At 44.0% G+C, this 17860-nt stretch overlaps 1 protein-coding gene across 2 annotated transcripts in view; it reads right to left on the reverse strand.

The window, feature by feature from the left end:
• Positions 1 to 7794, reverse strand: part of DOCK1 (dedicator of cytokinesis 1) — a 279647-nt gene extending 271853 nt beyond the window's left edge. For both annotated transcript variants that reach the window (XM_075612250.1, XM_075612249.1), the window contains exon 1: positions 7402 to 7794. In XM_075612250.1, coding sequence (XP_075468365.1) covers positions 7402 to 7447 — 46 coding nt within the window. In that variant the 5' untranslated portion in view covers positions 7448 to 7794. The remainder of the gene's footprint in view (positions 1 to 7401) is intronic.
• Positions 7795 to 17860: the final 10066 nt, after the last annotated feature.

The raw sequence follows: 17860 nt of genomic DNA on the forward strand, positions 1-17860 counted from the left end.
CACCTCACCCCTCTATGGCCCTGGCCTAAGCGGTGTAGAACTGACAGACCTTGCAATCACCGCTGGACTTGGAACAGCGCGCCCTATCCTGCTTTGCAGACTCTACCAAAGCAGGATAGGACATGCTGTTGCCGGTCGCAGCGGTGACCGACAGGTCAGTCAGCTCTCCAACATAGGATTAGTATCACCTGGGATTTTTCCATCTCAGAGTTATGGTACTCTAACATGAGAGAAGTTAGGAAATGCAAAGTTAAAAGTCTCCAGTCGCCATGTTTTCTCCACTATCCAAATTGTCAGCATTAGCAGCACCTTATCTTTTCTTCACTTAAAGCAATGTGTCACTGATTCAAAATATAAGATTAACATTTTCTCATCCACACAAAATAATGTATTTATGCAGGACCTGTTAAGCATTCTTCATTCCTCAGTTTAAGTACTGTAGCAACAAATGCTTAACATGTTTTCAGCAATTGGCCAGCACAAAATACCATACTTTTGGAACACTCATATTTCCACCTAACACAATGACTGGCATTTTTATAGACCTCTAAATTATTATTAGCCATATATCATGCTAAAATTTTGTTTTACCAACTCATATGTACTTGTTCATGTATTTTGTTATTATTTGTAAAATCTCAATTATATGTAAGAAACCTGTAAATCATATTTCTTACAGTTGAAGCAGAAACATTTGAGATATGCTTTCAGTAACAAAAAATGCTTTAATTTTTTTTTTAGATTCTCTTTCCCTCTCAATTATTTATTTCCTTATGCACTACAACAGTAAAAGTAGCAGAACAGTTTGTTTACTAAATTCTTTCATTAGGAAATTAATCTGACAGATTTATTGGTTGATGCATGTAACATTGAGAAACAGCAGTCTATAATGATTTTTTTATACCCCTGTATGATATGAATCAGAGCACTGCACTGAAAATCTGTTTGGCACGAGTTTCTATGCATAAAAGGCAATGGTTTTATATGGAAAAATCTTGATAATGACAACATATATAATAATATTGTATGTACTAATATAATCCATAACTATTTTGATGGTTGGTATTCTAAGGCTAGGGCAATGGTACCGCAGACCATGCGGACGCTGAGCTAACAGACTGCCTTAAGGCAGTGTTCGCATCCATGCGGTGTGCGGAAGCAGGAGGGGTTGCACGTTGTGCAAGAAATCAGTTCAAACTGATTTCTTGGCACGACAGGCCGGTCACGTGAGCGGTTCGCCCAATGAGGGCGAACCAGCTCAGTGACGTCACTGACACGCCCATAAACACACCCACGGACGGCACACGGGCGAAGGCACCATGGCCCCAGCCTTAGGCTGCGATTATACCAGCTACTGTTGGGCGGCAGCGCAATTTGGTGATGTCACTGCTGCGATCAGGCAAAGCGGCAAGGGAACTTAAGTCAAGAGGCAGCCGGAGGAGACAGGGAGGCGTGGCCGTGAGCGGATCGCCCTCATTGGCTGAACCGCTTACATGACGGAGCCGTCGCCTACTCAAAGCAGAATCTCATGTCTGCTCTCCAGTCAGCCGCCCCACAGTTCCAGGCGGCAAGTGCGGCATGTTAGCTTTAATTGGATTGTTGCAATTTGTTTTGGAGCCGCAGGACGATTTTGGTATAATCACGGCCTTAGGCCTCGGCCAAGGTTCTTGCTGGCGTGCAGAAGCACGCTGAGGCTCAGGGAAAGCGGGTGCTTTCCCTGGCCTTAGACAGCGCGCCGTCCGGGGGCGTGTCGGCAGGCGGGCCAGTGACGTCACGGAGCTGGTTCGCCCTCATTGGGCGAACTGCTCACGTGACCGGCCCTGCGCTCCGGCAATCGCTTGATTTGAACATTTCCCTAAGACCTACGCTTCCGCGCGCTTGCAGAAGCGTAGGTGAGCCCCTACTAAAGCCGCTCTGATTGCGGCTGTAGGGGCTCACTGGTAAGTACCAGCGCGCCTCAGCACGGGTTAGCGGGTCAGCTCATAAGCTCTGACCATGCCCGAGGCCTAAGAAAGGTGGAAGAAAATTCAATGATCTGATCACATTTTCTAAGTTTGTACAAACAAAATAAAAAAGTATCCCATTTTTTCACATCACAAATATTAATCAGATGAATATGGATATTTCCTAAATATGCAAATAACAAATGTTAGAAATGATTACATACACACAAGAAGCCATTATATTTAATTGCAATCAGCTGGCAAATCAACAGAAAAAAACATATTGGAGGGTCACATTCACCGTATGGTCCACCCCACTTCTAGATAGACACACATTCTGTTCTAATGCATCAGTCATTAAACCGCAATATCATTTAGCATGTTTTTACAACATTTAGTAAGCATGACCCTACATTTCCTAAAGCATCCTCCTCATTTTACTGTTCTTACTCAGCAATAATCCCTCTACATAAACTTAAGTAGAGCATTAACCATATAGCCAATCCGAACATTGCAATAGAAAAGGAAAATTTGCTTTTTGCCTAATTTTCTGCAGAAACATGTTCCAGAGATATTCGGTCTTGCTGGCTATCTCAAAAAATAAATGCACCTTAAATAAAATTGCAAAACTGCTTAGTGATATTTCCGGAAAAAAAGCTATGCACTTATAAGGTTGCTTTTTGCTTTTATTTTAAGATTACTCATGCCATTTTTTGTATCTAATAGTTTTCCAACCAAAACTAATCAACCATACAAAGTTTGCAATATTGCCTGTCAGACATAAATGTAGTTAACATGCTAACAAAAAAAAAACAAAAAAAATAAGTGTGAACTGGAGCACTGAAACGTTTAATTATACCACTGTAACTGAACATGAAAGAATACATTTTCAAATTCAGTTATAACCTAAAACTATTTCTGAACACAATTTACATATTTGTAGGTCCCTCAGAATTTCACAAAGGATTCCTAAACCAAAAAAAAAAAAAGTTGGAAACCAGTGATCGAATTGAAAGTTATTTTTTTTTATATAGGAGTAATCACAAGCAGGTAACGACAATAACAGGTAGTATCATGCAAAACCCTCAAGTCCAACACATACAGAATATGGAGATCACTTTAATATTGTATTTAAAGCTCTTGGCTATGGCTAGTTGACATCTGAAGAGACCTCTGCAGTCTCAAAAGCTTATGTAGAAGAAAACCTTGTACGATTGATATATTGGTTCATTAAAAAGATATCACAACATATGATATATCTAGCTCTTGGTTACAAACCTTAAACAAAATTCAAGTAAATTTTGCAGCAAGCTGTTACTAACCCTCTGATACCTCATTAGACATTTGGCCATGACAGCCTCCCCCTAAAAGTCTAAAGAATATGTTTTACACAAGTGAATTCTATACTGTATCAACATACTTTTAAATGCTTCCCAGAACAGTCCCATTTTTTTCCCTGTCCTATCGTAACAAAGGGGACTTGGAAACGAGCCGGATGTGTTGGCTGAATACTGCAGATCACACACAGAACCTTCCTGAACATATCTCTATTGAGAAACAGAACTGTGAAACACAAAAAGCATTGTGACTATGAAAGTATATAAACAAACAAAACAGAGATTTAACACACATTTGTAAAGATATGCAGCCCAGTGACACCACCTCTGGTGGAAAATTGTGCAAGGCTTAAAACTATCAACAATTATTATCTTCCACTGTATAATATATACATTATATCCACTGTACATTACACACTGTACATTACAGTGGAAGGTAATAATTGTCCATAGTGTTGATAATCAATCGTGTATATATTACATACATATCTTAATACCGTTCTGTGGCTAACGAAATGCTTTTATTTGTGCGAGCTTTCGAGATACACTAATCTCTTCTTCCGGCGGCGGTGTTACAATGGATAAAGTTAAAAAAAATAGATACTAGAACCTGTACCAGTATCTGTTTTTTAGTAATAAAAACATTAGTTCATTATTTAGTGAATTATTTCATGGATCCATCAATTAAACTCAAAATGGATTATTCAGCAAACCTAATAAACTTTGTAAATACAAACAGTAACATTGAAAAATGGCAAACTACACACATCTGTATATAAGTAACCAACAGACAGATGCAGTTACCTCCACAACTCCAGCTTCCATCCCACTCATACAAAACAAGGTATCATACACAGCCAGGCTAGAAGATACCACCGCATATGCTCTGAAACTGAAGACAGAAACAGGCATCTCACAACCCTAACTGAATCGTTCAGACAGAAGGGATACAAACCAAAGACTATTGCAGAACTGTTACATCTGCACTAAAAGCCACACGAGAACATCTACTACAATACAGACAGAAAGAACCCACCATACGCATACCACTAGTGGCCACATACAACCCTACCCTACAGGGAATATGAAAAATAATCAAAGATCTGCAACCCATGCTGGCAGAGGATGTGACATTAAAAGAAATCTTTCCCAAACCTCCCATTCTTACGTTCTGGCAACCACCAAACCTCAAACAGAAATTAGTCAACAGAAAACTTCATAACGAACTTAAAGCTGCAGTTCAGTCAATATCCTGCATGTGTGTTTTTTTTAATAAATCAGTTCTGTAGTAAGAAAAAATAATTTTAGCATTTTCTGTTTTAAAAACAACAAGTTTGAAAGACCAATTTTCTTGTATTCTATTTTAACAAGCATTTACTAAGGCACTGCCCCTTCATGTCCTGTCACAAGCCCTGGCACACCCCTTTGTCAGCCCTGCCCTCCCTCTTGCACATGTCAGTGCAGGAGTGCTCATGAATACTCATGAGCTTCCACTGAGTGACAGATGCAGATGAAAAACATATGCCATATCTAAAGATGTCGCCAAATTTCGCCGATCAATACATGGAGAACAAATTGACTGGCAGCTATACAGTTCTTTAGGTAATTAGAGATTGCCCACATGAAACTATTGAATTAAAAAAATTAATTAAAAAAAATAAAATAAAAAAAGACTGAACTGCAGCTCTAAAGACTCTGATAATGGCACAAAACTGTGCAACAACACACGTTGCAAACTCTGCAAACATATATGCCAAGATCCCACAGCCAGTCACAACCATGGAACCATCAATGTCAAAAGATCATACTGCTGCACATCCAGGAATGCGGTTTATATGATTCAGTGCAACAAATGTGACCAAGGATGCTACATTGGGGAAACCAGCCAAAAACTTCAAGGCAGAATGAATATGCACAGACACTCTATACAACACCATGAAGAAGGAAGATACTGCTCACCAGTGGGACATCATTTCTCACAACCAGATCATTCCATAAATGATTTAAAAATCTAAATCCTCAATGGAATGTTCAAACGGCCCCAAGAACGGAAAACATTTGAGCTCAGAATGATAAGACTCTTTGACACCAAAACAAGAGGACTTAATGTGGATATGGGGTTTCTCACACACTATAACAATTGTTTATAATTACCCTGCCTGCCTCTCTGCAAATGTTCTTATTCATACTTTTCCCCACCCAGAACCCCCGCCCCCCTCCATGCTGTTACTTGTCACCATTTTATTACCCTACAAATGTCTACAGACATCACTTTCCCACCAACCCTTATCTAAAGCCGTTTTTTTTTTTCCTGCCTTCTAAACCTCTGTTTTAGCATTGACTCCTTTGTAAACCAGTACAGGCAGTCCTAGGTTATCCAACGGAATCCGTTCTGGACATAGTGTTGGATTGTGAAACCATTGTAAAGCGAGACCCATGTTAATCAGTGGCGGCGAGTGTTGGATAACGCATTCAGGCGTTGAAAAATGGCCCTTAGGGTTGTATTGTAAAGCGTTGAATATGCAATTCGTTGTAAAGTGAAACGTTGGATAGCGAGGACTTCCTGTATTGCTTACCTGAGTAGAACTCTCGAAAGCTTGTCCTATGACATAAATTGTTAGTCCAAATAAAAAAGGTATCACCTAATACTGAGGAACTCATTTATTCTGCACTATCGCAACTGGACTAACACGGCTATTTCCATTTTATATAGATATATACACCAGTATCTGATTTTTAGTACAAACCTTTCTTGAGAGAGAGATATAGATATATAGATATGTACACTTAGTTAAGTTATGGTGGGTAAAAAAAAGTGACAAAAACCATCCACAGTAACGCATACTGTGTGCTCATTTACATGTCATTTCCCAGAATCCCTTGCTGCAGTGGAAGCACGGTGTGCTGGGTGATAATGGTGAAAGGCGGGGTTGCAGACCTGTCTAAGAAATGCAAATGAGCATACAGTTATATTTCCATTTGAATATATATATACCGTGTTAGTCGAGCTTAATTAATCAAAAATGAATAGATGAAACCTTGGTTGCTTCATTCTTTGTAACAACGCCAGAAGAGATCACCAGAAGAAAACACCACTTGACAGGTTTCTTGGGTACCAAAAGCAGAACTATTTCAAACCAAAACATGCAGTTAAGTCATGCCATGTTAAGATGAAAGAATAAAATGTGGTAGCTCCATAAGAACCCATAATTATATATGTGCCCACAGCCCAGAATAACTTTTGCCTGCTGCAATGTTAGTGTTTGCGATCTCAATTGAAATTATCGATTTTTTTAAAGTAAAACTCTCTCTGCCTGGTGTTGAGAGAGAAGCAGTGAAATGTCAGGAAAGGAGTGTGCAGCGGCTACACAGGGAGGGGAGGAGGAGGAGGAAGGGGGCTGGGAGTTTGCAGGCTGGGTGGAAAGGGCCTTCCTGTGCTGTGAGCTCTGGGAATAGGCGCGCCCGCCAGCCCATTCCAACGGGATGAGCCATGTACTGTACAACACACACAATGCCAGACACAGGGCCCAGGGGGCTGGAGGCAGCCACAAGTAGTGTATGAAGGAGCAGGAGAAGAGAAACAAGTTGGGTAACACATGGGAGGGTATTTTTTTCCCCTCTAGGGCTGCAGCCTCACAAGCACATTGCTAGAACACCATTTCCACATACAACACTGGTGGGGAAATCACTTCCTCTTGTAGTATTTTGCTTGAAAAGCAACGCATGCAGTATTATGGAGGGGAGGGCATGTAAATAATACACATACCCACCGGTGCTGTGTGGTGTGTTCACAGTGACTGTCAATGCTACATCACTCAAAGCACCCATGTGTGAGTTGTAGCTTTGACAATATATTATGAAATGCATGGGCTGCCCATAACATTCAGTATACACACACCATATAAATTATTAACGCGCTAGCTCAAAATACAACCCCATATAAACAAAGATTCAAACTATGTGGACTATCCAGAATATACACAATACTGTACATCACATGCAAACTTGCACCCTACATACACAACACAAACACACAAAGTGTACACACACTGATACAAACTCACCAGTCCCCACATACTGCTCACAATCACACACACAGAGGTAGCGCTTCCCGCACTCACCCACTCCGTATTTCTCCTCTCTCTTGGTCGGGACCCAGCGCGTCATGTTCCCGGAGCCGCTTATAACAACACCCAGCCCGTCATGTGAAGGGACCAATATCCGCGAGGAGAGGACACAGCAGGGAAATACCTGCAACAATAATACTACTACTAATAATAATAAAGTTTCAGTGGAGGGAGAGGCGGCCCCGGCTGCGTGTCCGTGGGCAGACTCCTCCTATGTAGGGACAGGAAGGCGAAGGGTGAACGGCAACACTGCCCCGCTCTCAGGAGAGTGCTGCTGTAGTAATAATACTCCGCTTTGAGGAGAGTGCTGCTGCAGTAGTGATACTCCGCTCTCAGGCCGCCATTTTCCAGCCCTTTGGGCAGGGAGAGAAAAGTTTGTTGGTGTCACGTGATGCGCCGCGTCACCGCCCTGGAAAGGGAGGGAGCTGGGAGTGTGGACCAGAGTTGGACTAACTGTGTGGGAGTTGTCATGGAGTGTGAATGAGTTGTCATGGAGTGTGTTGGATTTGTCATGGAGTGTGCAGGAGTTATGGATTGTGAGGGACTTGTTATGGATTGTGAGGGAGTTGTAATGGAGTGTGTGTGGTACTTCTCATTGAATGCGAGAACTTGTCATGGTGTGTTTGGGGGACTTGTTATTTAGTATGGGGATTTGTCATTTAGGGTGATGGACTTGTCATTGAGTTTTGGGGACCTGCCATTGGGTATTTGGGGGACTTGTTATTTAGTATGAGGATTTGTAATTGAGGGTGATGGACATGTGATTGAGTGTGGGATAAGTTGTCATTGAGGGTGATGGACTTGTGATTGAGTGTGGGATAAGTTGTCATTGAGTGTAGGAGAGTTGTCATTGGGTGTGGGAGACGTGTCAGTGAGTGTATGGGACTTGTCATGAACTATGGAAAATAGTAATTTAGTGTGAGAACTTGTCATGGAGTGTGAGAGGAATAGTCATTGAGTGTGGGGGCCTTGGTAATTGTAGTTGGTTCCCAGACCTCCTACTCAGCCATCCACTCCTGCAAAAGAGAAAGTTACCTTTACCTTTGAGACCCCCCTCCCTCCATTCTTCCAAAGATTATGGGGTCGGCCCTCTCCCCCCTCTTATTTTCATAGCTATAGAAAGGTCCCACGAGTATTGTAATAATGTTTGTATACAATCTATAAAGAAGCTTTAAAATGATTATGAATTATTGAACCCTTATAAGATTTGAGAAAAGAGTTTAAAGGAGCATTTCCCTAGGTGGAAAGCAGGGGGTCGTCAGGGCCGAACTGTGTTTATTTCAGATAAGGAAACCCCTGATTTTCGAGATAGATACCTCCAAAAGTTTGTTAACCCTAGAGGGCACAGTTCCAGGGTACCTTTGGAGATATGTATCTCAGGAAGCAGGGAGATTCCCAGAGCTGAAATGTTAAAAAAAAAAAAAAAAATCATAGCAGGAGCCACAGCATTAAACACAACCTCATCCTGGAGGTGCATGCTGGGAAGCAAGGAGCATGGAAGCTTGAACTGAGAGCTCTGTGCCTCACTCCCAGTTTTTAAAAAAAAACGAATAGCAAAACTGGCAAGACTTGACTAAAAACACCACCTTATACTAACTAAACATCCAGGATGTCAAAAAAGATAGCTAAAACCCCTAAAAAAAAGGGGCTCCCAGAGTATTTTGGCAGAGCTAAACCGAACAGGGCCACGGCGGCAAGGGCACCCACCTCCCGCACTGGATCAGAATCGGAGGAGGAGGGGGATACAGGGGAGGATCAGGGTCTTCTGCCGGTAAGACGCTGCGATTTTGAAAGACTATATACAGACTTAAAATCCATGTTGCAGGCTGAAATTAGAGCCCTGGGAAAGGAGGTAGGGAGCCTGGGGGCAAGAACGCAGGAGCTTGAAGTGAAGGTGGATGCTAACGCCAAGGTGGGCCTGCGCAATACAAAAAAGACAGCGGACCTGCAGGCGCAAATTAACGAATTAAAAGACAGACAAGAAGACGCAGAAAACCGCGACCGACGCAATAATGTCCGCCTACGGGGCGTCCCAGAGACTGTGGGAGACTGTGAGGAGTTCGTGGCGCGGTGGCTCGCCCATATGTGCCCGGATTCCCCGCAAGATAAACTGGGAATGGATAGATGCCATCGGGCGCTCCGGTCAAAACCACAACCAACAGAACGACCGCGGGACATTATAGTGCGGCTCCATCACTATAAGACCAGGGAAGCGGTGCTGCAGCACGCAAGGAATGCACCCCTGAGAGAATTTGAGGGCACCAAAATTGCAGTATTCCAGGACATTGCCCCAATTACATTAGCCCGAAGAAGAGAGCTGTGGCCCATAACTAAATGCCTCAGGGATAAGGCCATCCGCTACCGTTGGCTGTTTCCCTTCGGGCTGATGGTGATTAAAAATGGACGCCCAATCAGTATGAAAGCCCCTGGAGAAGGTGAGGCGTTCCTTAAGAAGCTGGGGCTGCGGCTGACCCCCACGGCCTCCGAGACGGAAGAGCCGGCCCCGGGACCATCCTGGACCACAGTCGGAAGCACAGCTGATGAAGGGGCCACTCTAGGATGAGGAAACGTATAATTACTATGTTTCACCACAGTTTGTGCTTTAATAAAGTTGTCAGTTTAATGTTCAAAAAGTCAAGAAATATATACCTTTGCCCTGGACTAATGGACCTCGCACCCCCCCCCCCCTACCGGAGCTGGTGTATGCCGCATACCCGGGATGTCGGGCACCTGTTAAAAAACTCTTTTGGACTTACCTCGTGGAGATGGCAGGGCACCCAAGATGGCGGAGATAGCGCAGGCACCATGGAACGCAGAACCAGGAAGGCGGGAAGATCGAGGTGAGCGGGAAGCCAAGTAGATGATGCGTCCGCGTCGGTGAGTTGTCAAATCCAAAATGGCGTCCAGAGGAAATACGTCACCGGAAGGGGCGGGACCCGGAGCGGCCATCTTGGAGGTGGCGAGGAGCAGAGGAGATCCTGGCCGCGACGTCATCTTAAGGAGCCGGAAGCAAGCGCCGGCGAGTGAGGGAGCCGACATTGAGAGGCAGGGACCACCGGGAGCAGCGGAGATCCCAGACACCTGCACACAGACCAGGAAGCCGGAAAGAGACGGCGACGGAGCACTACGCAGGGATCGACATGGACTGCACCGGCGGACAATAAAAGAATCTTTGGTGGATGTGATTCATTACGGAGCTGAGGGGGGCAGTGGGGAGAGAGCTCAGTCAGCCGGAGAAACAGATAAGAGGGGCACGGGTAGCGCAGATAGGGTGGGTAATAGAGGGGAGAGAGGGGAAAGTGAGGTGGAAAGGAAGGAGGGGGACGTGTAATAGGGCGAGATAGGATGGGGTAAGTAGATTAAGTAGGTGGTTTAGGATAGGTGGCTAGAAGGAGGGAAGTAGTAGGTAGATGGGTTGGAGGAGGGAGCGGAGAGAGGAGGAGTAGGGAGGTGAAGTAGAGAGGAGTAGGTAGGTTATCGGGAAAGGAGGGGGATGTGAAATAGTGGAAGGTAAGAGAAGGTTAGCTTAAGAGAAGAAGTTCTGGAAATGTTGGAGAGGGATCAGAGACGGGGAAGTGGTTAAATAAGAGAAAGATAGAGGTGAGAAGGTAATACACACACAAGAAGATAGAAGGGAGGGAGCGAGAACCTGAAGTAGATCAAAAGGCCCCAGGTAACCAATATAGGCTCGATTCCGGGGTGGTCGGTTTATCTCTGTATATGGTGGTCCCGCTCATTGAGGTCAACAGCCACTGAAAGTGGAGGGATACATGGGTCCAGGCCAAGCAAAGGCCGGAGGCGCCACACAGACACAGAGGCGGGATTATTAGCTCCAATTAGGAGTACAAGGATAATGTATTACTAGGGGGAGAGGCAGGTTACCGTAAAGTGGAGTACGCAGGGCAAAGGAATGATCATAGGAAAGCATTGTTTGCTAGTTGTTGTTTGAAGAGTTTATAGGAGGGAGGCCGGATAGCGGGGTTCGAGCCTGCTTTTGTTCCTGCATGGACCGACAGCCGGAGCGGGAAAGGACACCAACCCCAATGACCGGCAAAGTCCCTTGGGAGGGGATTCCAGTGAGGGAGGGAGGGGGGCAGGGAGGGAGGGAGTACCTGGCCGCCTACACTGAGTACCCAAGGGCGATGGTCTCACAGCCGGGGTACGGGTACCGAGGCTCTGAGACCACTGTTTATATGTGTTGTTTATGTCTGTCTGGATGTTCCCCCCCTCCCCTCATGTATCTTCCCCCCCATAGTGCACCAACCTACAGGAAGATGGAGAACTACAGATCCCCTGAAGTTCTTGGAGTAGGCGGACCAACGAACGGCCCAGATGACCTCGCCATTGGAGCACACCTCTTCTGCAGACAAGGATGAGTAATGAACTAATAATGATTACACACAATGTCAAAGGGTTTAACAGCCCGGTAAAACGTAGAATCGCATTTAAAGAATATAGCCGCCTGAAAGCCGATATACTTTTTCTACAAGAAACCCACTTTTCACACTCCAATCACCCGAAATATCTAGACAAAAATTACAGAACTTTTTACCTGGCCTCTAACAAGGCAAAGAAAAGAGGAGTGGCTATCTTAGTACACAATAAACTGGCGTTAGATATAAATAAACAATATACGGACCCAGAAGGTCGTTATATCATCCTTACGGGGATGATACAGAGTCAACCTCTGACATTGGTGTCAGTCTACGCCCCATGCGAGACGAGCGCTACATTCTTTACACAGTTCTTTAATAAACTACACACTGTCGCAAAGGGACATATCTTCATAGCAGGCGACCTTAACCGCACACTAGACTCTGACCTGGACAGATGTACGAGACCTAACCTATCCCACAAACAGGACGTACTAACCATACATAAGGGTATGCAAGATTGTCAGCTAATTGATATTTGGCGGGAACAACATCCTAATGCACGGGAATATACCTTTTACTCCCACCCACACAATCGCTACAGTCGGATAGATTACCTCCTGGTGTCCAATAGAGTGGTCCCAGTGGTAGGGCACACGCAGATACATGGAATCTCGTGGTCCGACCATGCACCGGTAGAGCTGCGGTGCACATTAGACGCCTTAGACAGACCGGGAGCAAACTGGAAGCTCAACGAACTCCTCCTTAAATGCCCCGTAACTGCAAAAGAGATTGGTGAGCGAATCCAAGAATATTTTAAGGACAACAAAGGCAGTGTGTCGGCTCAATCCACGCTCTGGGAGGCTCATAAGGCTACCATGAGAGGGGTGTTGATGACCATAGCAGGAAAAAGAAAGAGAGCAAAAGAGGCGAGAGTAAAAGAGCTACGTGAGAAATTGGCACATCTCACTGCTCAACACAAAACGCACAAGGATAATTTGGTTTGGAAAGAACTGAGCGACACTAAAATTAAACTTAACCTGGTCCTGACCTCTCAGGCCGAGAAGGAGTTGGCATGGTCAAAGCGCAGATTCTATGAGAAAGCCAACAAGCCAGATACCTTATTAGCCAATAAGCTCCGAAACAAGCTTCCAAATTACCGTATAGCATCCATCAAATCTCAGGGGGGGGACCTTACCTCCGATCCTCGACAAATAGTGGAGGTGTTTAAGAATTATTACGCCACATTATACGACGGTGATAAGGTCAGCCACACACAAAAGACCGCAGCAACTTTGAACAAATTCCTAAAAGAGGCAAATCTGCCTACCTTGAGCAGGGAGGATAGGGAGGCACTCCAGGGTGACTTCACCCTTGAGGAAGTAACAGAGGTAATGAAGTCCCTTAAACCCGCTAAAGCCCCTGGTCCAGACGGATTTTCAAATTTATATTATAAGAAATTTGTCAAGATTCTGGCTCCCCACTTGTTGTCCCTATTTAACGGGATTCTAGCAGGAGAGCCCCTCCCGGCACAGATGCTCCAGGCGTCTATCTCTGTGATCCACAAACCCGGTAAGGACCCGGCAGACGTCAAGAGCTACCGGCCAATATCCCTGATCAATTCAGACACTAAAATCTTCTCAAAACTGTTAGCTAACAGGGTGGGCATTGTCCTTCCGGGGTTGATTCACCCGGATCAAGTAGGCTTTATTGAGGGCAGGCAGGCGGCAGACAATACTAGGCGGATTGTAGATTTGATTGATTTGGCAAAAAATAAAAATATTCCGTCTATGTTGTTGAGTCTGGACGCCGAAAAGGCCTTTGATAGGATTGACTGGCCCTTCCTCAGGGAGACGCTGGGGGCGTTTGGGTTCGGGGGGCGCCTTCTAGAGGCAATACTAGCCCTTTACAATGGTCCCACTGCAAGGGTGAGACACCAAGGATTCCCCTCGGAGATATTCAACATCCGTAGCGGGACAAGACAAGGTTGCCCACTTTCACCGTTAATATTTGCCCTCTGCATAGAACCGCTAGCGGCTCATATCAGAGCAAGCCCAGATATAACAGGGATAGATATAGGGGAGCAGCATCATAAAGTAGCGTTATACGCCGACGATGTAATCTTGACACTGTCAAAGCCCCTCACCTCCTTGCCCAACGTCTTTGCGATCTTGGGAACTTTCAGCTTGGTGTCGGGGTTTAAAATTAACCAGGCCAAGTCGGAAGCGCTTAACATCAATCTACCCAAGCCGGTCGAAAAATTGATAGAGCTCAACTTCAATTTTAAATGGCAACCCTCCGCTATCAAATATTTAGGGGTGTATATCACAAAGGACTACAACACACTATATAAAGCAAATTTCCCCAGAATAATGAAGAAACTGAAGGAAGATCTCAGGGTTTGGGCGGGTTATGGCATATCGTGGTTTGGGCGGATCAACAGTGTCAAAATGAACCTGCTGCCTAAACTACTATATCTGTTTCAAGCCCTCCCGATACCTCTTGTTAGGACTGAGGTCCTCACGCTGCAGGCTCGCATTATTCAATTTATTTGGAATAAAAAAAGCCCACGAATTGCGAAAAGCATACTGACAAAACCAGTAACAAGAGGAGGGTTAGCGGTACCTTGCTTGTTGGCATACCACAAGGCGGCACAACTATGCCAAATTGTCCAGTGGCACTCGAACCCAGCAAATAGAAGATGGGTGGCCCTAGAAACAGAATGCTGTGCGCCAGTAAAACTGCACGATCTGATTTGGCTTCCAAAACAGTGTAAGAAATCATTAGGGATGCCACTCTGCGCAATTGCGAACTCGCTAGCGGTCTGGGAGTCATCTAAATTTAAAGCTAAATTGACCACACGTCAGTCGTTGATGACCCCCCTGGTGGGAAATCCGGATTTTGCTCCAGGGCTGTTAGGTGACAAATTTGTAAAATGGACGCAAGCGGGGTACTTACGATTAAAGGACCTGGAAGGACGTAAATATATCAAGACGTTCGATATGATTAAGGATGAGAAAAAGCTACCCAACACAGAATTATTTAGATTCCTCCAGGTTAGGGCTTTCTATAATAAATTCCCGGTTCGCCCAGCACGAACCAATTTCGAACAGCTGTGTTCCAGAGAGACGGACACAAGAGGACTAACTTCTCGGATGTACAGGGAGGTAGTCTGTCCGAAGACTTCCGACGCCCCCCGACTGAAATACATGCGACATTGGGAGACAGATTTAGGGGAGACACTAGAGGACGAGGAATGGGATCAGATATTACAGGCAGCTGCCAAAAGCTCAATTTGTGCCACGTTGAAGGAGAACGCATATAAAGTCCTAATGCGGTGGTACCATACCCCATTGAAATTATCTAAATTTATCAAGAGCTATTCCCCGCTCTGCCCAAAACAGTGTGGGGAAACGGCTGATTTAAAACATATGCTGTGGTCTTGCCCGAAAGTGGTCCCGATTTGGGAATCTATTAGAGATTGGCTAGAAAGAATCCTCAACTTGGAGATCCCCCTGGACCCGTGGCTGTTCCTCGTGGGCAGACGGCCTCAGGACGTGTCTAACGCGACACTCAAATTGGTTGCACATTTCGCAACCGCCACGAGGTGTGAGATCGCAGCAGTATGGAGACAACAGGAATTACCCACTATAGCTAAAATCAGGAACAGAATCTGGCATGTCTGCCAGATGGAACAGTTGACGAGTTGGATCAACGACTCTGGCTCCAAATTTCTAAACGTATGGGCCCCATGGCTGGCCCAAACAGACATCCCGGGGGTGGACGCCGCCACAATTTTGCATTAATATAGATAAATGCGTTCTCCTTGGACAAAGCAGACCAGACGAGATGATGACATAGCGACGGAGAACATAGAACCACCGGGATATCCACAACACACCCTAGCGTACACATAGAGCTAATAGCAGATCCTCCGCTCCGATGCAGCAGTTACAGGTGCCCCCCACCCCCACCCACCCTAATGTGTCTCACCCCAGTCTAGTTTGTCCTGTCCGTCTTAGTGATGTGGTTTACGTGTGGTTTGTTACGTCTGTCTCATGTCCTGTCTACGTGTCACTGTTTTGATGACAAAATTGGGTATTCTGTAACGTATGCCAATAGGTGGTGATATTATGTATGCTCTGTAATACCTAATAAAAATGAGAGTTATAAAAAAACACAACCTCATCCTTATAGGTCATCCTAGGTTAGGTATTTTTTTCAATATGTTACAAAGTAATAATCGCTTGAACTTTCAAGAAAGCCCGTTGGACAGATTAATAGTGTCACCAAAAGTAAAACAAAATTATCTGTAGGTCCTGTTTATGCGTCTGATACATTACCCAGGAAGACAATTAACTTGACATTATTATTTTATCAGAAGGAAAAAAGATCTTGCTGAAAGAAATAATGGACCGACTACATACTGTAGAACTTACCCAATCGCTCTTATGGAGAGAAATACGATTCAAAATAGCTCACTGAACATTTACGTCTCAATATGTAATGTGAACATGTAATAAGAACTTGGAGACCTGCTGCCTTAATTGTAAATACCACAAAGCTGATATTGTGCACAATTTTTGGGGGGTGTAGAATTATTCAACGTTCTGGAAGCAGGTGATAAGAGCACATTAACACAACACCCCACTTCTGTTTTTAATGTTGTAAAGGTAGACATCCACTCTTGCCTGAAATTATTGATATGATTGTGACGGAACAAGAAGGTATATAGCGCGTCTTTGGATTAATAAATGTATCCTCTGTATCAATTTTGTAATCTAAACTATTTGGAAATATTAAGGATTATTAGAATAGATGCCCTTATTGAAGGTGAAAACACATGTCACATTTGTAAAAAGATAGATTCCTTTATTTTCTATTCTATCAAGCGATATCTGGGATGAGTGGTAAAAGAATCTTAACAAAATATATAAATATGTATTTCTTACTTTAAAAAAAACATATAAAGGAGATAGGACCGCTCATCCCATATGTACATTATATAGTGAAAATGAATTTAAACAGGTGCTCAGAGGGAAAAAGGAACTATATTAAGAGTGTTGATCCCAGAAGGATCAAAAAGGTTCCCTCTATTAGTAGCACTCTATGTTTTAGTTCAATAGGGGGACTACAGTGGTCCACCAGATAATTACTGTGATAAGGTCTATTAACCTATAGAGACCGGGAAGATCAGAAAAAATAATAAAGTTTTATTCAAACATTGGTTAAAAAACACATATATAACATTCATACATTAAAATAACCCCATGATGAAGTGGCTAAACATGCAGTCTATAAAGATAAATATTCTTTTCCATTCATAGGTTCAGACTGCTGTCTAAGCGTCTATTTTAAATTGATCCAAATATCATACAGGTCAGCAGTATAGTTATAGCGTAATAAGGCTATGTACAGTGAAGATGTATCTCAAAATAAGACCAATCTAATCCATCAATACAGATTCCTTCATAAAGTATGTCAACATACTTAGGTACTGTCCTCCCTGTATCGCATGTATAAGAATACTGGTATGTAGCAGTAATATCTTAGTATAGTACCACATATATGTACTACACTGGCGACACACTTTATTCGAGCTCGGCTAGTCCCACGAATTCGGGTATACCCGGGTGTATTGAGGTTTGTGACTGTTTTCTGCCCGAGTGCATTGAGGTATTTTCCAGGCAGGGATTGAAGCATTTTATTCCCGCTGGCTGCAATACTGCACAGTATATATATATATACTGCATTACAATTCATGAATTTATGCCATCTGGTAGACACGCGAAGCATTGCAGCCTATTAAATCCTAATCATTATCATTTAACAGATCAGCCGCCGGTCAGCCAGGCATGAACCCAGGCTGGGAAGGCAAACGCAACGGGGCTTGTTAGAGGTGAGGAGCGGCGCATTCCAGGTATCTGCCAGGTACATACTGGGTATTTGCTCGAATAAAGTGTGTCGGTGCAGTAGATACATGTACCAGATATCTGCTCTTAATGCATAAAGTACTCCTGTATTAATAGCCATAAATATGTCTGTATGTTCCGTGATACAGTATGTCCTTTGGTGGAAAA

This window comes from Ascaphus truei, chromosome 8, assembly GCF_040206685.1.
Source record: "Ascaphus truei isolate aAscTru1 chromosome 8, aAscTru1.hap1, whole genome shotgun sequence".
NCBI classification, from domain to species: Eukaryota; Metazoa; Chordata; class Amphibia; order Anura; family Ascaphidae; genus Ascaphus; species Ascaphus truei.